The sequence below is a fragment of the Crocodylus siamensis genome, chromosome 5 (genome assembly GCF_052110815.1).
Source record: "Crocodylus siamensis isolate JL-2025a chromosome 5, ASM5211081v1, whole genome shotgun sequence".
Taxonomy (NCBI): domain Eukaryota; kingdom Metazoa; phylum Chordata; order Crocodylia; family Crocodylidae; genus Crocodylus; species Crocodylus siamensis.
Window position 1 is genome coordinate 190,982,057 of NC_143399.1, and position 26,650 is coordinate 191,008,706.

At 40.7% G+C, this 26,650-nt stretch overlaps 1 protein-coding gene across 1 annotated transcript in view; it reads right to left on the minus strand.

Annotated features, from left to right (window-relative positions):
* The window catches only part of UBE3C (ubiquitin protein ligase E3C), a 111,090-nt gene that overhangs the window by 32,550 nt on the left and 51,890 nt on the right, over positions 1–26,650 (minus strand). The window contains exons 14-18 of the mRNA XM_090047609.1: positions 21,982–22,086; positions 19,895–19,982; positions 15,785–15,882; positions 8,066–8,198; positions 5,272–5,519 (exon numbers count right to left, since the gene is read on the minus strand). Of these exons, the coding sequence (XP_089903735.1) occupies positions 5,272–5,519; positions 8,066–8,198; positions 15,785–15,882; positions 19,895–19,982; positions 21,982–22,086 (672 nt within the window). The remainder of the gene's footprint in view (positions 1–5,271; positions 5,520–8,065; positions 8,199–15,784; positions 15,883–19,894; positions 19,983–21,981; positions 22,087–26,650) is intronic.

A 26,650-nucleotide genomic window follows, 5' to 3' on the forward strand; every position in this document is an offset into this window, starting at 1 on the left:
TTCTCATTCTGTATACGGCCAAACCTGTCACCTTTCTAATAACCATAAGAAATCTGAACAAAATAAATGTAACCTGAAAAATGCACTGCATTTAAAAGCTTGTCTAACTATCTCAATTATGTAGCTGGTCCAATATAAGGCATCCATAATCATTTTCACAAATCTCCAATGTCTATCAAGGACTTTGAATTCTGCTAACCAGGAGAAGAATTGGGATAACTACATTTTAAAGCATATACACATAACAGGAAGACTGATGCAAGCCTCACTAGTTTTCACCAGTGGGATAATAATCAAAGTCAAAAAGTGGAGAAAGTAGATATGAGTACCCAAATTCCAAATTGCTAAACAGTTGTGGTTAGAAAGGCATCTACTGTCTGTAGCAGTCAAAATGTCTGTAAAAGACACTTAAAAGACTTGCACAGAATGAAGTCCCAAACTGTTGATTTGCACAGTGTTTATCCTCATATAGTTATTAAAGTTAAATGAAGACCACTATGGAAAAAGACACAAAATGGCAAGAAAGAATGAGTACAGTGCTGAGGAGAAAAGAAGTCCTGGCTATTCCTTATTCTGCCACCGATTTACTTTGAACTGCTTTCCTTTTCTGCCCCATTGTCTCTATTATAAATTGGGGACAATGAAAGTTACTGCATCCGTTTTACAAGGATTCTGTAAGGATTAATCAAATGTTTTAAAGACTCCACTTGCAAAAAAAACACACAAAAAACCCCTTTCAAATGCAGCAGAAATAAAGGTCTTGGGTTCTGGAAGTGCTTTTTCATTATCCCATGAAATTATATGTTTAGCTGAATTATAAAATAGTTCATCATCATTTTCGCTCCTTGGATAGTGTCTCTCCAGAGAAGTGTGGTAGTGCGCCAAAAAACAAACTGAACATTCACGTTCTAAAGAGCAAAGACAAAGTGGCTATTGTCTGGGAAAGGGAAACTGAGTCAACCCAGGCATGTCTCCCCCTCATCTTGGTAGAGTGTATGATTATACATAGTGGCCCAACCTCATTGTTGGGGACCACACGTGAGCACATGCAAATTAGGCTGGAATAATGCTGTGCCTAAAACACTAGGTCAGCAGATGGCACCAACAGTCCATCTGCCTTTATGGCAGGAGTGTCGAATTCATGCCCCAGGCCAGATCCAGATTGTGGGACTCTCTTGCAAGCTGGATCCAGCCCAGGGTAGTTCCAGCATGGGCCAGAAGGTGCACCTATGGTACCAATGACATGGCCTGTGCTGGATCTGAAGCCACCACATCAACCACCTGGATTTAAAGCCACATGCCCTATGCCATGGCAGTAGCTCTAGACCCAGAAAGGTGCCAGAAGTGATGTAGCCTGTGATGATAGATAAAGCACCTCTGAGAGGCCAGAGGTATATATCATTCCACTGCCACATTCACCAGGGCCCAAAGGGCCCACATGCTGCAGTACGCCACTCCCCCAGCCATGACTTTACAACTTCCATTGGCCCACTGTTAACTTGGAAGCCGTGTGCTTGACATTCATACTTTACTGAATAACAACCTTCTCCTGTCAGATACTGCAGTTAGTTGTTGCTCCAGTGGTTGAAGCCTCAAAGTCCAAGTTTCAAATGCTTCTGATTATAGGAGACTGTTACGTGTGTATCATGATAGTTTTTGTTTTGTTTTTACTTAAAAGAAAATTACTTATAATATAAAAACACTGTTAAAAGAATGCTAGCATTGCAAAGTCGGTAGATTTGGAATCTACAGTTGCTTGAACAACCTGAATTCTGTCGCCTTCATGATCACATACAGCTCTTTCTACAGAACACCCCTGCCTCATTGAGTGTGGAGTCAATGAACAAAGAGCAGAATAAATGTTGCATGGGCAGCCATAAATCATTATGGCTGTCCTAAATTTCAAGTCCTTGACTTTGCAAACTAAGTAACTAATACATTCCATAGGTAATTACCTCAATTTAAGGAGTCTGAAAATGCATGATTTAGAAGGCAATTTCTCAAATGTATCAAGGATAAATGCCGAAGTGGTAAAAACAGCTCCTTGAGAGAAAGCAAGGAAAACAGATTCCGGCAATACATTTAGTCACTACTGAAAGTAAAATGCATTTGGGTAACTGTATTGAACAGTTACCTGGATACAGAGAATTATGTAAATGATTAAATTTTAATGTATTTGTTTTCTGATAGCGCTGAAACTTTTTAAGTGAGAGTTTTTGGTAGCAGTACTCTTTGCATATTGGTTTGTACAAATAAGAAATTGCTGTGGATGCCTGACTACTTCCTTTGCAGTTTATCTATTTTATTTGCAGAAAAGCTTTTAATAATGTACTACTGCTCTATATATTGGTGTGCAAAAGCATAAAATGGAAGTGTTTTTTAAAATGGATGAATGAACGTTCAATAATGTCTTTAACTTAAGTCACGACACTGACAGGTATTGAATAGTTGGGCCGTGCCTTATCTTTCTGCTTAATTCATCAACTCTCTAAACATGCCAGTCAAAAGGTGTCTCTGCACCTGGATGGAGCTAATTATTAAATAACACTGTCAATTCATACCTTATGCAAACATGCTGCAAATACAAAAATAATCTATGCCTTCAAGACATTAAATGATAGATTCTCATTGATTTCAAAGGGTAAAAACAACCCAACTTGTTCAGATAGAGCTCTTTTTAAGAGAAGCATAACATTATTTCTTTTTTGTGACTTCTCAGACTATTATATGGGTATTTGCATCCAGTCACCAAAGAGGTGTTGAACTTCTGAAGGAACTGAACTCATTTTGCAAACAGGCCCGCAGCTCCAAACAGGCCCACAGCAACTGGACTCTTTAAAGCCAGGAAACCAATTAACTCCCAAAGGTAGAGATAGATCTGCAATGCTTTCCAGAGTTCTTACATACTTGGATGTTGGAAGGGAGGGTGTTTGGACTCATTTCTACTCAAGAGTATGCTCTGTCTTTCAAAGATGCTCTTAGGATAGTAGCTGATTTGTAACCTGCACATATAATTCATTTGATAAGAGAATGCACCAAACCAACAACAGAAAATGGGGATGGAAGAGCTCAAAGCAGATTATCTTGTCTCCCTGTTCCTGCTCCACCACACTGAGGCAAGGTGATCTACATTTAAACCATTCCTGATGGACATTCATCTCACCTTCAGTGAGGAAGACTCCACAACCTCCCTGGGCAATTCCTGACAACAGAATCCCGCTGTGCTATTTTATTTTCTGGAGATACTAGTAAATTAAAATCAAGCTTCATGAAAAAAGAAAGAATTTTTCCTTGCATTATTGAAGACACTGTAATCTATTTATATTTTAAAAAACCCTTCAAAATTTACTTTCCACTGAATTTTTGCATTTTCCCCAACCAAATTTTAGTCCTTTTCATATTCTTATTCTTGCATCTTATTCTCTCACACTAGCACTTAAACACTGCAGATAATTTTTTTTCCATCAAGAAAGCCTGCTTTCGCTGAAACTTCACTGAGCTTGTCTAGAGTGCCCAGGAGAGGACACAGTCGTTTACTCCACTAATCCAGGGCCATAAGTATACTCCAGACCCAGAAGCTTGCCAGCAAGGCTTCTCTGCACTCATCCACAAGTACCTACTCTCTAGGCTTATCATATTTCCAGTTTCAAAGAGGACACCTGTGGGGAGGGGGGCAAGTAATATGACTGTGGGAGGTAGACAGTGATATATCCATGCCCCGTCCCTGCCCCTCACTCTCAAGACAGACACCCCAGCACTGCCATAGCACCCCACTCAACAGATCATGCTCGTCTCCCTCACTCCTAACCCACAGCCCCTCCCCCATCCCTGCTGATACCCCTCACTCCAGACCTGCAGCACCCTGGCACACTGCCTGTGCCCAATACTCCTGACCCACAATCCCCAGTCTCCCCCCACCGGTGCCCCTCACTCCCAACCTGCAGCCCCCTGCTCCCTCCAGCCCTGCAGTGTGTCCCTGCTGCCCCGCCCCTGCAACCACAAGGGTCCCAGTGCTGCTGACCTGGCCACGCAGCTCCCTGCTGCTCCCAAAGACTCCCTCGCCCTGCTGCAGCCCCAGCACCGCCAGGCACCCACTCCCTCCTCACACACCCATCCCCCCCATGCGCCCTGGGAACACGTACATGCACAAACACAGACTCCCAGACAGCCCCTAAGCCGTGGCCCTCTAACCCCTGCCTCCCACAAACTTACCTGCATGCAACTGCCAGGGCTGGTCCTACCACCAGATAATGCCCCTGACTCCAATTGCCCTCCCCTTGCTTTCCTCTCAGTCCCAAACAGCTTCTCCTAGGGCAAGCCAGGAAGTGCCAGGAAAAACATCAATGCTGAGTAGAGCAAAATCCAGGATGTTTTTTGATATTTTAAAAAACCACCCAGATGGAGATGGGAAGACCTAAAAAGAGGACATGTTCGGGAAAACCAAGACACATGGAAACCCTACTGCTGCCAAACCCTCAGTCTCTAACAGGCCTGACAGTGACCACAAGGGACTAGCTCAGACCAGTCGCTGGCTTAACTTACTGGTTTGAAGCATGTCAGCAGAGCAGGGAGTAGATGAGGCTCAGTTCTGTTGTCCCTTGGACCAGCCACGACAGCAATACACAAGTTAAATCTTAAAACTACCTTCATGTTTAAGCACATGCTTAAGTCTTTTGTTTAGCTGGAGCTGACGTTATGTGCTTGAACTGGCAGGTTGTGCAACTGGGTTCTCAAGTATGTGCATGCTCCACCCACCTACAACCACAGGGATGTTCCAGAAAAGGAGATACATAGGCGAGGCAGCTACCAGTTTGTCCATTTGCCCCCACTCGCAAATCCTTGGACCTGGGACCAGGTTCTGGAGATCCCAGACCCACCTGACTGACAGTCTTCTGGATTTAGATCATGTTTGTTGACCCAGATGCAGAGTGATCTCATCATCAAGTGCTGGGATTTACCTCTTCAGCAGTGCAGGTGAGCCCAAATTCTCATCTCACTTCAAGTATGCAATTCTCACTAATACTGATGAGAACTATGGTACATCATTAATTTATTTAGTCATAAAAACTAGTGACTGAGTATGTGGAAGTATTATTCACAGAGTCATTAAGTATTCCCATACTCCAAGCTTACCAAAATGTTAAACATGCCAACCTACCCCTCCCCCCACAAATTCCATGTTTGTTTGGGTTTTTTTAAAGTTACCGTACTTCCTTTTTTCTGCTCCTTTTCATTTTATGTTCTTTACAACAACTTAAAAAGAAGTTTTACCTTTCCAAGCATCCTTCCTAGGAAGTAATAGTGTCTAGCATAAGAGTCTCCAACAAGCATCTGTGCAGCAGGGTTTGGGTAGAGAAGCCCTTCATTAGTGGTTTTAAAAAATCCCTGGTTAGGATTAAATCCTGATTTAAGCAGTTCATTCAGAAATTCTCTGAAAATTCCACCACCATCAATGCCAGCTTCATCCAGGCCATGTGCATTAAGCAAGTGAACACGAATTCGCTTTTTCAGATCAGGCTCTGGGGGGGAAAAGTGACAAGGAAAGTCATATGCAAGAAGCTGTACAACTACGTTTAGGAATATTTAAAGATATATGTCCACACCCATACCCACACATAAAAAACTCAAATGTCAATATTGTAGAAATATTACTGATTTGGGGATGGACATGTTACTCAGAATTGGAAAGTGACACGTGAATTCTGAACATAGCACCCTGTCGGGTTTTTTTGGTGTTTTGGTTTTTACATGTAGAAGAGCTAGTTCTAGAAGTAGTTCAGAAAGAGTAATAATATTAACATAATTTCTGGAAGCTCTTTTCCTTTAAAAGCACACACTACATGCTACGAGTCTAACTACAGCTACCAGAGATAATTCTTTTTTTCTTCCAAGAAAAACGAGGTCTTTCCTTCCAATGTGGAACACACTCCCACACAAAAATAAAGCTGTCTTGAGATGCCATATTAACATTGTTTGGTCTGGTACCAATAGCTTGCACTGACTCAGACAAACCTTTATCACAGAATCATAGCATCACAAGGTTGTAAGAGGGTTCTCTCTCAAGGGTTATCTGGTGCAGATGCACACAAATTTCTTGCCTAGTGGTTCCTGAGATACGAAGCATTTTTGCATATGTGGACAAGCTGTTTTGAATAACATTTTTAGAGATTTTTTGAATATATAATCTCTCTCTACCTAAACCCTGCACAATTGAGAGTATAGACAGAGATAAAAATATTTCATTAAAATTTTTAACCCAGACATTTCAAAAATAGTTTTCCTAATCATATTGGTAGTCTCTACAGAATGCATCTGTTAAGTCAGGGGTTCTTAAACTGTGAGTCGCAAGCAATTTAAAAGGGGGCTGCAAACTTCCCAGGGGTTACATGTGGCAGCACAGGGAAGCGGTACACGGTGGTGGAGCAGAGTGGTGGATGGCAGCAATGGCTGCTGTATGTGAGCTCCCCATCCCCCACTGCTGCCATCCAGCTCTCAGGGTCACGGTATTATAAAGTTTGAGAACACCTGTGTTAAATGGTGAGTAATAATGACTTTACCAATGGTAATTTGGAGTTACCTGAATAACTTGTGATTTTGCTGTTTATGATTTTAAAGAAGTTCCTTTCACATGGAGAAAGGAGTTTACGTCTAAAAGCTGTCAGTTCTACTCCATTTCTGTTTTTAAATATCTAAAATAAGGTACCACTGAAGCATTAACTGAACCCATATGGACAAACTGGCTGCCTCTTCCAAATCAATGACCTTTGTTCTAGTGCAATCAATTCTAAGACCTCATCTATGAGCACTCAATCATCTAGGTCCATTTTAATCAATTTGGTCTATAATCCTGAAATTATGCTTCCAACAGCTTTCAGAAATTTCTTCTTTTCTGTACTCCCATGCTGCGTTTGACATACTAGCAATACTCTGCATAACTGTATTGTGACTCAGAATACCCATACATTTTTTTCTTTAATTGCCGTATTCCTTGGTTTGGACTGAAACAGAATAACAGTCATAGTATATACATTATATACACACAGACTATGAATACACGATTCTATATTCCATATATTCTATGACAGCCATGTGGGGATTGGGAGGATTCCAACTGCAACATGATGCAAACCCACATAGATCAAGAGAAAAAATATTTTTTTAAATAAAATTAAAATAAGTTTTAAAATAAATTTGATTTTTTTTAGTACACAATTTAGTTGTGTTTTTTTTTTCTGGTTTCAAGATGGCAACCCCACTCCCAACAGAGTACTTCTGGGGCAAGGAGAGGGACTTCTGGTAGCAACGGTCAGGGGCAAGCGAAGGAACTTCCGGTCCTAAGATGGAAACCAGGGGGCAGGGTTACCACTGCAGCCCTTGACAGCTCACCAAAACTCATTAAGCGGCCCTGCAGCTGCAATAATTTCCCAACCCTACTCTAGGTCAACTGAGGATTCCTTCATGCCTGGCAATTCCCCAGGAGGAAGGTAGATTTCTTTTCACTACCTATATCTTCCCCAAGATATTTTTGTTATATCCAAACTCTCCATACATTTAATAAGGGCTCTCTACAATTTAGATCTAGCTGACACAGAAATGTAAGCACTGATACAGCTGCACTAGAACAAACCCATTGCATAGCTGCCATTTATAACTCACTAGTGATATATGCTAGCGTACCTAACCTAAGTCTGGCATAAACCACATTGCATCTTTCAAATTCTGTCAATATTAAATGTTTTTTCTTCAGTGCAGATGAAATTCCACATGCAAAATGTCTAATGAGCAGTATGAGTGAAAACACAAAGCAGTTTGTTGGAGAAACTGACAACAACATAAAAAGGCATCCAATGGAGATTTAGTTTGAATTAAAGAAAGTGGTGCATTAAAAATGTTAGACTGCAATAATCAAAATGGAAAGTGAAGAATTGGGATGAGGGGTGTGTGTATGGGGGTGATCTCAATTTCAAATCTAATCTAAGCATTTCAGGCAAGGCATATCTACCCTTCCAATAAGGTAAAAACAAACAAATAATTATATAGCAAGATTTATATAATATAAGCCTACCGTTTTCTGGGGAAAGTTTGTCATAAGCATCTTCATAAATATAATTTCTTCGGATAGTAACGTTAATTCCATCCAGAAATGGACCGTCTCCTTGAACTTCCTGTTTGTCAGCGTAGATCAGTCTTTGAAAAATCTGGTCAAATGAATTAAAAGAGAAATCAAGTAATCATACTTACATTAGGATTTTCAGTAAGTGTTTACTTCCTAGTTACTACAGTTCTTTGAGATTTGCCTCTTCATTCATACTTAAAAGACTTGGCACCTCTAACACTGCTGTAGAACTGCCATAGCCATTGAAAGGAGGTGGTGTAGAGAAGCCCCATCATTCTCAACTTGCAGAAAGACTAACCGGGTTTGCTCTGTAGGCAAAACCCTGCAAAGAATAGATATGGGGGTAGAGGAGATAGTCAGTCCTACCTGCTCTTAAGACTCAAGAGCCAAGCTGATGCTGCAGCACAGGCTCTTCAGGGGGCCATTCCAGTATTCCTTCTAAGTCAGCACTCAGGTTTGATAACCACCCCTAGTTATGCTACTGCTCTGTTCTACCAGTAAAAGGGAACACCTACTCCCCAACCATCTTCTCAGTTCTTTCTTCTTATCATGAAGAGTCCTGAATACAAGCAAGTCTGATGCAGAGGGGAAAGCAGATAAGTAGTGTGAAAGCACAGTCAGCTATCAAAGAACAATAGTTACTAGTAACATTCACAATTATAGGAAACTGAAATAGCAGTGCCTCTGGAGCAAGTGCTCATAGGATGAAACCACTATCAATATCATTAAAACTAGTTTCAAATCCCAAGCTGAAGAAGGTCCTCTAGTTATACCCCAGGGATTATGCACAGAAAAATGCAAGATTATGCACAAAACCCCCTCAAAATTATGCTAAATTAATTACTTTTTTTCTTCCCCACCACCTTTTTGTTTTGGATTGTTTGTTTGTTTACAAATTAACATAAATATAAAACTATTTTAACCTTCTTTAGAAATACATGTAGGTACTTTGTATGGATGGGGGGTATAGGGGGGTTTGTGAAGGTGTGGGTGCATGTGGGGTTTGTAGGGAGGAATTGTGAAGGCCTGTGTGTGGGGGCAGTTTATGGGGAGGTTGTGAAGGGGTGTGGGTATGGGAGTGTGTGGGTGGATGTACCCCCACCACATGTCCCACAGCCCCCACCACTGGCAGCTCAGGTGGTGGGCCCTCAGGGAACTCTTGGCCACAGCAAGGAGATGCCCAGCAGCAAGCAGCTCCAGCTGCGATCTGGAGGCTGCATGGAGCCAGGCCTGTCTGGCCTGTTGGCACACACCTTCAAACCAGACCAGGCTGGGTCCATACAAGCACATGGGCCTCATGACAATGCAGCCAGGAGCCATGCACCACTGAGCTGGGCTGGCTCCATGCCTCCATGTGGAGCTTCCAGCACTCCAGTGGGAAGCCACATATAGAGGCACAGAATTGCATCATTGGGCCAGCTGGGCTCCACGCCTCCACATATAGTTTATAGCTGGAATGCTGGAAGCCCCCATGGAGGCATGGAGACAGCTGGGCCAGCCTGGTGGCACGCAGCCCATTACCCGCTCAGACCCTCCCCCAAGCTCACCCAAAAACCTCACGCTCACTCCCGCTTCTGCAGGGAGGAGCGCCCTGCCCCCACTTACCAGCTGTCAAGTCACGCACCACCATGATTGGTGCTTTCATATGGGGTTCCCAGCTGGAGTGCCGGGAGCCCCACAGAGATGGAGGCACAGAGTTTGCCAGGGTTAAATTATGCAGTTATGTATGGTCACGCCTTTTATGTGCAAAACTGCATGGGTGCATAATTCTCTGGAGTATATCTAGTAGAAGAGTCATTTGTCATTCCTTTAATATGCCTAGAGATTACATGGTCAGAGAATAAAAGACCTGTAAAAATTACAAAATAATGATAGGCAGAAATAGCTGCTACATGCACTTACAGAAAATCTACCACTGATTCTGTCACTAGAACACTAGAGCATCACCACTCCTTCCCTTTACACTGAGCACACAACTGGTGTTTCTTATGGTCTGTAATAATTCAAGGTAGTTCTCTCTCATCTGTAACAGTTCAGCTTTAACCATGTCAACACAAGGGGTCTACAATAGTTAACTGCCTATCCTTCATGTGCCTAGCTAAGCATTTCTCCATCCAAGTGAAAAATCCTAACTCATTACATCTGCTTATATACTCTGCTAGCAGATGAGTGAAATGATATACAGAACCGAACCAGTTTCCTTACTTCCTTGGACAGGGCATCAGCATATGCTTCTCTCGGTTTCTTGACGGAGAACATGGGAATGATATTGTAAGCACCTGCACTACCCAATGTTTTGTGAATGGACTGAAAGTCTATAGGACTCATTTTTCAGCTCTGAGTTCTAGGACACTGATGTGAGGTCTGAAGTCCCAATAATCATTCACAAGGCTAATGTAAGTCAAAACAGTCAGACTCAGAAGCTGCTTACAGACTGCATATTCTACTTGGGTTGAACCATGAGAGTTATCAGGAAGCCTCATCTTTTTTAGGAGAAACATCATGGCTTGAGTCTGAAATAACTCTAGTAAGGTGATTCTTTTCATGGGCTGTTCTCCAAGATGATCAATAGCCCAAAGTACTGGAAGAGGTCGGCCTAATCTTGAAGTGTTGAAGATACCCTGTTGAACCAGCTAAGAATTAACTAATATGGCCTTTCATCTGCAATGTACTACAGATATTTAGGGGTTTTTCTTAGTAAATCTAGTAGAAAGAATGAAAGACAAGACATGTAACTGGAAGTAATTTCTCTCCACAGAGAATCAAAACTCTTGGCGTGGATCAGTTATTCCCACATGAAAGCAAACATGCTTGAGACTGAGTGACAGACAATTCTATTTCCCTGGGATAGAAAAAGAATAATGTCCTCTGGCAGGGGTGGGAAGAACCTGCAACCTGGGCATCCAACCTGGGCATCCTTTGAATGAAGCATGCAACAAACTGGGGAGAGGACAGACAGCACAGCAGCAGATAGGGCAAGAAGCAAAAAGCAGAACAGCAGGGAAAGGGATTGGGCAGGGAAAGGGACACTAGGGAAGGGTGTGGGGCTAATTTGTAGCACACCTGTCAAAAAGGTTGGCCTCCATTGTCATCTAGTATTAATGTCCTGCTATGAAACTACAGCAAGGTCACTATTTCTGATGCTGTTTTATATCCAGCAATCTAACACCAAGTAACTTGGAAGAGACATGGCCCATATTGCAAAAGGAGAAGAATGTAGTTCAGTCATACGAAAACTGTTATTTAAGGGCCAGAAGCTGAGATGATGTGTGATAAAGAGCCCTGCTTCTGTTCTGAGGTCCTCTGGCAAAGGCAGTCCTGGGAGCAGCAGAAGACTGGTGTCTTTCCTGGAATCATGCTCTGTAGTGTTTATACAGAGAGGGACTGTCCATGGTACGGAAGCAAAGTATTTTATCTCCTCGTTAATGAAGATTGGGAAAGCCATAAGGTTCAGCTGTAACTTCTGTTCTAATTCTTTCCAAAGTCTCCTTCAATTTATAACTAAAACAGCTGGACTCTCAAAGAGAAGTTCTTTCAGTTGTGGAGACCTGAGCATCTAATCCCGAAATATTTCCACAATAGAATCTGAGGGGTCACAGGATACTCTCTGCATGCCTAATGCCACTTCTTATTAGTTATCAGTTCACCTGCAGTCAAAAATAGGGTTGACACACAGTATAATATACAGTTACCTATAGACACAAGGGCTTAGCAATTCATTACTTGGAAACACAAAGAAGCAGAAGAATGTCCTTTTCTTCCAGCCCATACCCCCCCACTTCTATTCAAGGGAACAGAAAGGTAACACCTGAAAATATCTTTTTTATGGAGAATTCCTAGGATGCAGATGCTAGCAGTGAATCAGTCCAGAGACACTGCAACAAAAACTAATAACCTCCTAGAGCACAGGTTACATATTAGTTGTTTGATATTTGTGGTAGGGATATAAGATTGTGTCAGATGACCTTAGCTGGGATGAGTAGTCCCATGAGAATAGGGAACGTGACTTTATCTTTTATCTTCTATTCCATGATGTAAGGAAGGGAAGAGATGCGCCTCATCCTAAAACCACCATTTGAAAGGATTATCAGAGCTTTTCTTTCCAAAAGTGCCCAAAGCCATTTCTGTTCATCAGGAGAAGATGAAAAGAAGCCCCAACACAGATGAAGCCCTGATCTGGTATTCAGACCACATTGGGACATTCTTCAGTGGGAGGCAACAGTACCAGTGACAAATGCCAATTTTATCTACACAGAATTAAAGGGATGCTCCTAAAATTCAAGTGCACAAGGTAAGGCCAGTGCCATATACTGCTGACATAACCAGCAAAGTCTATGCTGAAACAGCACCGACAGCATTAAACACAGTAGTCATCGATTCCTGAATGTTGTAATAATTGACCAGGACCCTGCATATAATTTTTCCAGGAAGATGAAACTTTCAGTGAGTGAAATTAGTGAGGATTCCAAGAGCTAATCAGAGGTATGCAGTGTCCTTCATGCTCCTCAAACATGTTCTGGTGCTCAACCTTTTTATCCAATGGGCCACACAGGCAGTGTCCTGGTCCCTCTGTGGAAGCGTCCGATTCGATTCAGAGAGATTTGACGATTCAGCCACAGACACAGCTTTATATGTTTTTTGTGCGTACCTCAAGGTACCAGGTGTGGCTCCATCTGCCCCACCATCTCCATGTTTATGAGCCACACCTGTTACCTCGAGGAATGTAGAAAAAAAACATATAAAGCTGCATCTATGGCCACATTGCTGGTTCTCTGAATCAGAATTGAATCTTCAGTTTCAGCCAAATTGAATCGGGACAGTGATCCAAATCAGCAAATCAAATCACTGTCCCCCTGAATCAAGCCAAATCCAAATCAAATACTGCCCACTTTGCACACCCCTACTGAATAGTGCTGTGGAAACTCAAGAAACAAAGATCAACCAAAGGTTTTGATGGAGAACATCCAGTCAAAAAAGAAGAAATTGATGGAATCAGTTATGTACGTTGGATAGCACTACAGAAGAAAAAGACTTGGGGGTCATCACTGACCACAAGATGAACATGAGCCTGCATTGCGATGCTGCGGCTAGTAAAGCGACCAAAATGCTGGCGTGCATCCATAGATGCTTCTCCAGCAAATCCCGGGACGTCATTCTCCCCTGTACTCGGCCTTGGTGAGGCTGCAGCTGGAGTACTGCGTCCAGTTTTGGGCTCCACAATTCAAAAAGGATGTGGAGAAGCTTGAGAGAGTCCAGAGGAGAGCCACGCGCATGATCAGAGGTCAGGAAAACAGATCGTACGATGACAGGCTGAGAGCCATGGGACTCTTTAGCCTGGAAAAGCGCAGGCTCAGGGGTGATCTGATGGCCACCTATAAGTTTATCAGGGGTGACCACCAGGATCTGGGGGAACGTTTGTTCACCAGAGCGCCCCGAGGGATGACGAGGTCGAACGGTCACAAACTCCTGCAAGACCGTTTCAGGCTGGACATAAGGAAGAATTTCTTTACTGTCTGAGCCCCCAAGGTCTGGAACAGTCTGCCAGCGGAGGTGGTTCAAGCACCTACATTGAACACCTTCAAGAGTAAATTGGATGCTTATCTTGCTGGGATCCTATGACCCCAGCTGACTTCCTGCCCTTTGGGCAGGGGGCTGGACTCGATGATCTCCCGAGGTCCCTTCCAGCCCTAATGTCTATGAAATCTATGAAATGTACTGGTGAGGTATCCAAGCCACTTGGCACCCAGCCTCAAGCTGAGATCTCTCTCTCTCTCTGAATGCTTCCTTTCTCCTTTTTCTTTCTTGATATAAGGGCATGAAAAAAATCTGGAAGCCTCTCTCACACAACGTTAATCTACACCAAAATTTGGGGCACCATGGTAGTTTTCAGTGCCAGACACATTGGACAAGTCTCTGCCGCGTAAGTCTTTGCCTTGATCCAGGGCCTGACATCAAAGGCAACACAGTGGCTGGGACAACAGGACAGCTATCAAAGCTCTTGGATTAGCTACACCATCCAGCTCCTGAAGGAACTGCTGTAGGATGATCCGGTTTAAAGAAGCCAAGTGTATCTTCAGTCTAAAATGTCTGTCCTTCCCCATCTGAGTGAAGTCACAAAAAACTATACATTAAGAGATTACATTAGCCAATCCCAAGACCCCCCCTAGGCACCAAATGTGAATCTCTCTCTCTGAAAAGATGGCTGAGCAAGATGCAAATTTTTGAATCCCTTAAGGGAACTGGTGTAACCTCTAGGATGGAATAAAACAAGCATCCCCAGATGCTCTAACTACACTATGAGCTAGTCACTAACCATAATAGACTAACTAGACCACTAGCTAAGGTAGCTAACGCTAGTTCAGTTCATCTCTGCTTTGACAGTGAAGAATTTTACAAGGTTGGAGGAATTTCACTCCTTTTTACAATGAAACCAAGGGCATCACCCTACCACAAAAGTATTCCTTCAAGCCCAGCATACAGAACTTTATTATACAAGCTCTGCAGCTTCATGGTAGAGGCAAAAATCCTATAAAAAGGGATGCAGACAGGCCCACAAAGAACCTTCACCAGAGTTCTTCCCCACACAAACTAAGACCACATCACTCAAAGCTTGTTTGTACAAATGTATTGTGGTACAACAAAATACCAAAGTCACGGAACAATATTTTAATATACTCAGACTACACTTCTGTCAATTATGATGAGCAATGGTTTTAAAAAAGAATACCTAAAAAGAACTTTTACTATGGTACTATGAAGCTGTATTAAATCTTTTAAATATCTGTACTCTCGGCGCTGCAGTTCTTTCAGAGGAACCTAAAAAGACAGTCTTCTTTATGAAAAGTGTCACAGCCTATTCAGTAAACATTGATTTATATTCCCCATGCAACTATTTTTCATTTCCTTGATGGGGGTGGTACACAATGATTCCAACACAATTCTGGGAGTAGTTTGTTAATTAACTGATGCTGTAAATGCAACAGTAGCAGCTCAGAAATTGTTCTCATGGGTAACGTCAAAAACAACTGTGGTGGAACTTGAAAACACTGATGAACCTGAAAATTATATCTGTAAGATCTGGAAAGCATTCATAACAAATCACAAATAATACAAGAAACTTTACATCACATTTCTATACTTCCCTGATATACTAAATATGCCTTTAAGTTCAACTACTCAGTTCTGAAAACAGAAATATTACTTGTGGAAATTTCTTCCTTAAAACTGGCTCATTACACTGAGTGAATCAGTACAAAGGACAATAGAAAGTAAGGTACTGAACCTGAAATCAGATACTTGTACACGTACTCTAGAGGAATGGGATGCTACACTGATGCAGGCATTTACTAATAGAGTGCCAAATGTAGAATCCAGGTTCAAATACTACTCTGTCTCAGGTTATGTTTACATATGTTATGTCCTAAATGTGGAGAGACAATTCCCAAACATTTGTTGTAAAGAAACAAAAACAGATGGCGAAAAGAAAGAATTTTGTTATGAATGCTAATATTGGGACAAACAGGCTAGGGGGTGAGGAAGGGAAGAAACTGACTCTTCATTATGCAGTTGGATGATCCAAGACCTAATTTCCTACATAGCTCAATCCACTGAATTACATTTACTGTAAAAAAAACCTAAAATACATAAAAGTGGGAAAAACACAGATACCTTTACTCTTTCTTCAAAAGGAACTACAAATGGTAGCTCTGTCAAAATTGCAAGCTGTCGTTCTTCGGACACAGAAAGAGGTGCTGGCTCCAGGCCCACTTAAAAATATAAATAAAGATTCACTTTTGATAATAAAACTTACCTAATATTGTTTATTATACAAAAATCAATTTATAATGATAAATCCATCAATAAACTAAACATGTAAGCACAACTGATATACCTAAACAGAAGTCACAGTACGCGCCGATTTCTTAGAAATCCTACCTTTCTAAAGTATTACTGTTTCCACTGTTAAACTGAAATTTGAGTAATGTAAACTTGCTCCAAACAAACTGCAACACACACACACAAAATGCCATTGCATTTTCCCCATTAAAAATATCATGCTTTCTATTCCTTATTCTTTATATGTTGCTTACCACAAAGCCCGCCCCCTAAACTCAACTTTTTGAGAAATGACCTAATCAAGCTAATCAAGAAGCTTAAGTCACAAGTGTCTGCATTAAGATGGCACCAAAGGCCCCATTCCATTGACCAAGGACTCCATATCTTAGAGTAGTTTACTGGACTGTGTTTTCATTTAGGGAGTCTGTTTTCACCCAGCATACCAACTCAGGTATAAACGCCTTAACAGCCAAGCCAGAGCTCACTGAAATCAAGAGGAAAGACTCAGTTATTTCAATGGGCTTTGGATGCTCAAAAAAAGCACATCTGTCTTGTGATTGAATAAACATTCAATCACTTTAAAAAGTGAAAAGAATGGCAAGAAGTTACATAACCAGCTTCAGCAAATACCAAGATGATGCATGCAAAGACAAAAAAGGCAAAGGACAAGAGTTGCACAAAAGCTGCTCTGGAACGTTCTATTATCCAGTAAGGAGGCATTTCAGAACCAGTTCAACTCAGGGTTTTGCTAATTCAGGTCACAATCCTACTCTAGTCTCAAAGAAAGACATGTATAGGTCAGACAAGTTTCTTTGGGTAAATCCAGTATCTTTAATTAAACCAACTAAAATAGTTGGAAAAGTTCTTCATTGCAAGCTTTAGGGTACAAACACGCTTAATCAGGCTGAGGAAGCATCTGCAGCTGGTCTGTGCTCTTCCTGGATGGAATAAAAGAGCATGCAGGGCACAACAGATATAGAGAAAAGGAACAACGTGCAGGAGCACACAATGCTACTGACATTGCTCATATACTTGATGGTGCTGTTAAAAGTCTATCTAGATCCAAAGCTGAAGACCCAGACACAAAAGCCCCAGACATTTTTGCTTTCACATTTATCATCAAAGCTGAGAAAAAACCTGGCTCACAAGCAAAGCGAGGCTTTGCAGACAAGGTAATAAAGCTGAAGTAAATGGCACATGTGACTAATGGGGCCAAGGAGATTACAGCAGCACTTGCAATTTTTTCTTTGGCATCTGCCTGAAGGGTGGTGGTGCCTGGCCGCCCTTCTGCAGCTGGGCACCACATCAATGATCATTATTAAAGGGCATTGTACTTTTTAATTCCCCAAATCACTTCTAAGTACAGATATTTTAAGAAGTGATTTAATGTGACATGACCCAACATATTAGTACACTTGATGAATACCCACTTTTGGCAAATTTCAGCAAGGCAAGCCCTTGGAATTTTTGATAAAATACTTCTTTAAGGTTACCCTTAGTTTACTCAGTAAACATTTTTAATTAAAGTCAGTGTGTGCTGCCTATTAAGCTAAGGGTTAAAAGCATTTTAAACAGAAAGTGCATGTACAGCAAAGGTAAACCACTACCCAACTTCGACAGTTCAATTATTCTGGTCAATTAGTCAATTTTATCTGCATTTCTCCATCAAGGTTTCCTTCTTTAAAGAGAAATATGGGATGGAGTCATCAATACAGAGGACATTTAGAACTCAAGAGTCTGCCATTTAAGTAAATGAAAAAGCACAAATAAACACGGCCATATGTGTTCAGAGGTACTTTCACACTAATTGGCTCTATCCCATATGAAAGCAAGTGGGATTAAAACAAATCATACGCACATTGTTATGTGCTTGTTTTCACACAATGCTTTTTTTTCATTGTGTTTAGTACTCACAAAAGGTGACATTTCTGAAGGCCTTTGTTTAGCCAAAAAGCAACTGCACTGGCAACTACAAGATGAGTTTCCATATACAAATGTATCTAATCCTGGACCTAGTTTAGGGGTAACCTTTTAGGTGGGAAATCATTACCCTGATCCACTGTCCGATGCCAGAAGCCATAAGATTCTTCAGGTAACTGGGATAACAGTAGTGATATCTAGAGGCTCCCAAGTGGCATGGGAAGTAGTGACTTTGGAACAAGACATACCAGGTTTCAAAACAAAGTTTACTGCGCTGAGAGATCTCATTTCCTGTGGATTGCTTTACCACAAAAGACCCTCCAACTGTGCTGAAGGCACAAATACCTCCTGAGTAAGTACAAGAAGAATGTTCTTTGGCTTTAATCAAACATGTCACCAAAAATATACTGAAATCAGAATCAATAACTCTTTTCCAGTCTGACCACATCCAAAAGGAAAATGGTCTAAGGCCACAGTGTGGAGTTACATGGAGCTGGAAACTGATATAGCTCTCTGAGTGGGCTTCTTGCTCTACTTGAAGCTACCTGTCCCTTGGTCTCCCATACAGAAATTTTTCTTCATACGAAAATGCAGGACCACTCAATTTGAAGTACTGGGATCCCAAACACGCAGCATAGCAAACACCTTGCAGAACCTTACCAATACTGACTGGTGGAGCAGCTCGCTGGACTTTAAAAGCAATATAAAGTTTGGCTTGGGTCACCTTGGGCAGTGCTAGAACAGTCCTACAGGCAGCTTTCAAAGGGACATAAGCTAAAGTGAAAAAAGACAATCTAGATTCTGAAACTTCACATCCACAGTGGAATTATACCCACACAGATAGCAAAAAAAAATTCATACTAGTGATTTTTACCAATAATACCTCCCTACTTAGATGAGACCATAAGCTCTAATCCTGTGAAGTCTTACTTAATTCAGTGCAGGTGAAAGGTTCTGCCCAGAACCTCTGCATGGCCATATTTTACACATTTCTACACCTAACCCACTGCAGCAAATTCAGCACAAAGTTCACTTTAGCATTCAAAATCTCCACCATGCAACAAGTATGGACCTTTAGGGCATTTTTACATGTGGGGGGAAGGAGGCGGCACTTTACATTACAGTGACTCAGAGTGGCTAGTTCAATGAGCTGTAGTTCAATCACCCCTGCTACCATTTTGAAGCGTGGGGACGCTGATATACGAGACGTGGGGGTGCTGCTGGAGCGCGGTAGTTCTATGCTCCAGCAGGCTCAATTAAATTGAGTCTGCTTTGATGAGCTACAATTACAGAGCATCAGAGTAGCTTCCGCACTCGTGTACTTTTAAACTAGTTCTACTGCTGCTTGAGGGTATAAGCTTATATGCTTTAGTTATACATTCACTTAAGAAAATCTATGGCCTTAACAAGCATTTTGCCCCAAGTGCAGTAGCACAAAAACTTAAAAGAAGTGGGAATAACAACAAAGATTTCAGAAGCAGCTGAGTATGAAGTGACATATCTCCCCCATATATAATAATTATGGTACCTAGAGCTCTTCTGTTATGTTAGCAGGAAGCTTTTTAAAACATAGCATTCATAAAAGCTAAGATTCAATGGGTTATTTACAATGTTGTTTTTATACATAATATAAATTATATGCAGACACATGCACATGCACACTATAATGCATGATGTCTCTTATCATTTCTGCCCCTAGGAGGACTGAAATAAGCAGAAATGTTATCAGGTGAACTGGGGAAAACGAATTCAATTAGGAAGTGAAAGATGTTACAATGTATATGATGTACATATGACTGTATACCAGTTAATTTAATATTATACCAATCACATTCATATTTCAAATATGTAAATACAGATAACTGAAAAAAATAAACTGTTACTGGGCACCATTTTGGCTGACACAAAACATCTGAGGAAACCAAAGCTTTCATGAATTAATTCTTACCACTACTTCTAAAAAAAGGCAAACTGAAATGACTTTAGTGCCTAATGTTAAAAAATGATGCAGAAGTATCTTACCATCTAAAGTAGACTGCAGGGGTCCTATTCTTCCCATTCTTCTGACTCGCCATACATGTCTGGCAGATGGCACATACAGCTGAGTAACCTATCAAGTTAATAAACTTTATGCGTAAACATTTCAAGAGCTCGTAAGCCCTAACTCTGCCTTCTTCACGGCTACGCCTTTAAATATGATTGTAAATAATTACTGAAATAATACAAAGTGTAATTCACATTCTGTTCCTTCAATACTCTTAAATTTAAGGAAAATTACTCAATTTAAGGAAAAAATGAAGCAGGAAATAAAGATCCTTTTACAAAAACACAACCCCAATGGTGAATAAAAGAAATTTCTTTTTACTTAATATTTTTTTTTTTTACTTAAATTTAAGATGAAGGCTATTTTTGGAAGAAATAATACTTTGTTTTAAAAAGTGTCTTTTATACTCAAATGAACTGGCATTATACTATATTATATACCAGTGATGCTCAACCTATTCATCCAGCAGGCCAGATATACAGTGCCTGGCCATACAGAGAGGGGCAGGTGGCAGCCTCGCCCTGATCCAGCTGTGCAGAGGGAAGGGGACTTAGTCCAGCCCAAACCGAACCCTGTGATGGAGGAAGTGGGGGAAAGGGACAGGGGTGGCAGGAGAGGGGGGAATGGCCTGGTCCCAACCTGGCCAGGTGGGAGAAAGGGGACGTGGGTTAGACCAACAGAGGGGAGAAAGTGGGGTTCAAAGATGGCATGGCCTGGGCCCGAATATGCTGTGCAGGAGAAGGCGGCATGGCCTTGCCCCAAGCTAGCCACACAAAGGGAAGGGACCCTGGCTCTAATCTGCTCTGGCCATGTAGGGGGAAGGTCATGCAGAGCTTGGGATTTTGGCAGTAGGGGAGGGGTGGCAGTATTAATTGTCATTGCTCACCCACCACTTAATTTTCCGACCCTTGGAGAGCCCTGCAGGCTGGATTCCAAGACTTCGTGGGCTGCATTTGGCCCATGAGCCAAACTTTCCAGCTGTTAGGAACCATATCTTTGAGACGACTAGACCAGTTTACTTCAGACTTGGCTTGCTGCTTAGATCCTAGCTTTTATCTGTTGAAGTTATGATTCTGTATATTTTCTGATAGGCATATATTGGCATTCTCCAACATGCATGAATCCACACCCACTTTTCAAAAGCAACTGATGCAGTTTTGGCTTTAACTTCATTAAAGTCACCCAAGCAAATTTTTATTTCAGAAGGAAAGTTTGACAGACTCCACTATATTTCAGAGAAATTCTCTTCCAATGAAGTAAATCTTCTCCTATAAAGATAGGTCTTCTAGTGAGCCTCAGCCCCTAGAACAAATATTTGCTGCCTACTGAAATGCATCAAAACCCTGTGGGACTTTACTTATTGTTCACTGTAGCTGCCTGCAGACATTAAAAAAACACCCCAAAAACACCATGCTTAACCGGACGAGGCTCTGCAGCATCTATAATTTGGGCACTTCAGCAGGACTCTTTGGATCTTTTAGCTAAAGCTGATTCAATCAACTATTAGATCAAAATGCCAAAAAGCCCCACTAAAGCTCCCAATCTTTACAGACATCAGGTGAGCTGGGTAATGCAACACACCGTCTCTTCTGGGCATGCCCAGGGCTCAGTGCAGGAATGCACTGAGTTTAAAATAAAGGGCCTTTTTTGTTTGTTTGTTTTTGGTCTGCAAGCTTGTATCAAGTTTTCTTACATCCAAAGTTCTGGTAAATGGGTTCCACTCTCCAAAAGGGTAACATAACTAGAGGTAAAGGTATCTCATTAGGTGAAAGACCTTTCTGTGTTTCACAGAACTGCAACATCATTTCAGATTTTAAACTAGTTTAACTAATCTGTACAACATACTGACATAGTCTACAAAAGTAATTCCTGTATCTCATAACTAATACCCGACTACATATTCATGCATCTTATAATTTAAATTCTTACATTAGATGTCACCTACCTGCATCCTTCCAGTCATTTCTTTCATACATAAAATCCAATTCCTCCCATTAAGAAGCTTAAACAAACTAGAAAGAGTCACTTAAAAGATTAAGTTAGATGTAAGAAACATTATTATTACCTTATCTGCTTTAATGTTTTCTTGTTCTGATAACCAGTGGTTGGGTGGACAGAAATTTCTCCTTGTGTCTCTAGATTTCAACATTTTTACTAAGTTAGTGATGACCTACATGGTAGAAACAGATCTATAAGTTAGCACCTTAAACTGTATGAAGTAAAGGTGATTCTACTATGCAAAAAAATCTAAAGTAATCCTGCAGTGATTAGTTAGTTTAAAGTTATTTCTTTATTTGTATTGCAAACAACAGTATTCTCCTTTGTAAATACTTGATCACATTTTGTCTTAAGTAACTGAGAATGGGACAAAAATCATCAAAATAATTAGTTTGCTAAAGACCGCTTCCTGCAGATCATAGGAATCTCTCTCACACATAAAGGCACTGTATTGAGATGGCCTGGAGGGCCATCTCCAGTGGTGTCCACCATGGATCAGTGCTTGGACCAGTGCTATTCAGTATATGCATTAACAACTTGGATGAGGGGGTGGAAAGTTCAATGATTAAGTTCATGGACAATACCAAACTGTGGGGAAACACGGGGACACCAGAGGATAGGGCAAAGATTCAAGATGACCGTGACAAACTGGATTTATGGGTGGAATGAGATCAGATGAGTTTTAATAGGGAGAAGTGCAAAGTCATTCACCTGAGTAGGAAGAACCCTCACCACAACTATATGGCAGTGGTCCACTGGCTGGCACAGCATCTGAACAAGACCTGAGAGTCACGATCAACTGGAAGATGAATATGAAACAACAGTGCGAGCCAATATGAGCCAACAGGGCAAATAAAACTCTGGTGTGTATCAGCCGATGCGTGGCCGATAGATCCAGGGAGGTGCTCCTTTTTCTCTATTCAGCATTGATGAGGCCTCAGCTGTGTTCAGTTTTGGGCAGCGCACTTCAAGAAGGATGTGGATAAGCTCAAGAGGGTACAAAGAAGAGCCACCCATATGGTTAAGGGTCTGGAGGGTAGGCCCTATGAGGAGAGACTCTGAGAACTGGGGCTGTTCAGTCTGAGTAAGAGAAGGCTGAAAGGGGACTTGATAGCCACCTACAAATATGCTGGGCAGGAGCATCAGGAACTAGGAGAGCAACTCTTCAGGATGGCACCTCAAGGGAAGATGAGCACCAATGGGCATAAACTAACAGAGGGTAAATTCAGGCTGGACATAAGGAAACCCTTTTTCTCTGTAACGGTTACCAGAATCTGGAACACACTCCCAGCAGACGTGGTACAGTCACCCTCCTTGGAGGTGTTAAAGGTGAGGCTGGACAGGCACTTTGTCTAGCTTGTCTGAGCCCAATAACTTCCCACCCATGGCAAGGGACTGGACTTGATGATCTTACAGGTCCCTTCCAGTTCTATGGTTCTATGATTGTACAGTAGCTCATGAAAACCAAAAGTAACTATACTAGTAATAACTAATTATTAGGATGATTTAGAGACAAAAAAAGCATATTCTACCAACATACCAATATTGCAATTATTACAGTACATGAACACCCAAACTTGTCAGATATAAACAAGTAAACATAATCCTACATATATTTAATATAAAAGTTTTTAAAATATCATACTGATACTACAGCATATTCAATAAACTTATATGCCTCTCTGAATGTTGTTTTCACTTTTAAGTTTGACAAGTTTTAACACTTCTCTTGTATATTACTTGTATTATACTTGTATATTATTGAATCCACACATATCTGGCAAAACTTAAGCCAGTTCAAATAAAAGATGCAGGGCCATTTCAATATCAGGCAGGGGATATGAGGATGGGTGAACACAAAGCTATTTATGTAACAAAACTAGGAGGCTGGGGAAAGCATTTATCCTGCTCAGCTGGTTGACAATTAAAAGACTACAACAACAGCTTCACTAAAACTAGGAATAGCCAGAAAATATCAAACCAAAAAATAACCTACTACCTACAGGACGATCACCCTATCCCATTCTTTCATCCCCAAAATGGGGGTAAAAACACCAGTAAGAAAGAAGCAACATTGTAGCCCCACCTAAATATTATAATGGAAGTAATCGGAAGCCTTATAGTTGTATGGAAGTAAACAAAACAGTTTCTTCTGCTACCAAAACTAGGGATCTACTTTGCCACTTAAAACTCTGGCATTTTCAAAAATGAGCTGAAGACACACAAGCACACATGAGTGCTCACACATGAATGCTAACAAGACAGGTGTTATGAGCAATAAACTTAATGAACCTTCTATAGGTCTTTGTGTCTACATACTAAACAAATGATCTTTTAAGATGCAGCATGTTACAAGGTCTTCCACCCTGGAAGAAGAGTGACAGAAAATGCTGTTTAGAACTATCTGAGTGAACTGGAATTGTTATCATTTTTCCCTTAAAAAAAATCCAAAGGAGGTTTGGGGAGACATTGAAGTTACATGGTCCCATTAGCATCCGGCTTCCAAAATCCAGAAAGAAATATCCCACACAAAGTAAAAAACTGTGCCAATAAAATAGCACAAAAACAGTTAAAGAACCTTTAAAAAAAGTTGCGATAAATTTGGTGGGACTGGAGTTTCCTACAGAAAATTCTGCATTCTTTGGAGAAAAGAACCCTCAGTAAACAAAAGGTTCCTTTTTCATATTTTCAAAAAAGCCACACAACTGAGATTTCCAACTAATAATACAAAGCAAGTATTCAGAAACCTCAGAAAATATGTTGTTGATCTACTGCTTTAGCAGGATCAACTCAAGGTTTAGAAAAATCTGTCATTATCTGACAAAATGTGATTTCCTACATCACACTTTATTGGGTTACTAGTAACTTCACAAAGTCCCTTGGAAAGATTCGATACTACGCACTGAAATTTTCTTGCCAAAACAAGGTGTCCTTCAGCTTTGACAACTGAATTTTACCACTAGTTAATTATATATCTATAAAAGTAAAGTAGTACTGCTTTATAATTAAACAAATATCTGGTAAAAAAGAGCCTTAAACATATCTTCTAGATTTATTATTCTGATAATGGACTACAAACCCATCTTTTGAGAATGGCACACTGAAAAAAGTAAGTACATTCAAATGATTTTTCTAGAGTATGAGAATGACTGCCTATTATTTGCATACCATTCATCTAATTGTCTTGTGTGAAATTTGACAGTAAAAAAACCTGACATTTGAGATGCTAGAAGGAAAACAAAATGTTACAACAATTTTCATCACAACTACTAGAAGTTAGTGAAAAGAGAATGATTACATATGATCAACTAAAGGGCACAAATAGAAGATGACATGGCATAAACCACACACATAAAAGTGTCCCTAACATGCTGTCATGCTAGAAAAATAGACATACCAGGGTCTCAATTTGTGACCTTTAAATTGAAAGTTTATTTGGTAATTTAAAGACAAGTAATTAAATTAAATTGTGCAAACATATATTAGATCAATCTGCACAAATTTCAAATTCAGTGATGCATTAGGACTGTATTCAATGCAATCAAAACATTATCAGTTACTCTCACTGCTACTAATGCTCATAATGCTCATGCTCATAAGTGAAATGTGTTGTAAAATCAGGCAGAATGGGTTGGATAGAGGCTATGGAAGACTTGTAGAATGAATAAGCATTCCTTAATTAGCCCATCAGGTTAAGTGCAAGCGTTAATGGGCCTTTCCTAAAGTCTAGCATGACATCTTTCTCCAAACATGGCCAAGAAGAAAGTTCCATTAGCAATATTAATACAAGCTTAGTTGATCATTTTCATTCAATTAACTTCTTTCAATTAAATAGATAGCTTGACAAAAGCAGTGATAAAAGACCTGAAGGGACAGCTGATGACTCGAACCGAACATTAGTGTGCGAGAGGTCGCCAGTATTAAACGGACTGTAAATCTAGCATTCAATTTGGAAAATGCATTTCTTCTGCTCCCACTCCTTTAATGAGCAATTTTAGCTGACTAGATGTGTTTGCTGCAGAAATTTCATGGCAAGTCAAGCACTCTTTTTTTTTTTCTTTTTTACGCAACAGTTATATTCTTAGGTCTTTTCCTGCCAGCATTCTCAGCTTCCCTTACTTAACTCAAACCTTAGGCTGGGAAAACTGGTTAGAAGTACATTACTAGTTATCAAGGAACAACCTGAATGAATTTTACGTTCACTAAACCATATTCACCCCTTTTTCCCACCAATGTAGTGTCAACAAGACTCAGTGGAGCTGACTGACATGAAACTGGAGTGACAGCACCGAATTAAGCCAACTAAGGCCCCGATTCAGCAAGGTACCTAAGTGTTAATATTAAGTTCATAAGTCATTCCCCAATGTTACCAGAACTGCTCATATTAAGAGAAACAAGAAGTTTTTAGTCATATCTTTTACTGGACCTGTTTTGAGCAGGGGGTTGGACTAGACCTTTTGAGGTCCCTTCCAACCCTAACTTTCTATGATTCTATGAACCGTATAATTAGGAGAGATGTTAGACAAACGTTTGGGCAGAAAGTGCCTTTCCACATGTCTGGACAATTCATGTAGTCAGTTGCATGATTAGCTACTTCACTAAATTGCAGGCTAAACGTTCATATATATTTTCCATACCAACTCCTACATAAATCAATTAAATGTAAAACAACCAACCAAAGCAAACCAAAAACATACCTGTCAAACCAAAATTACTTTTAAATTACAGTTACCAAA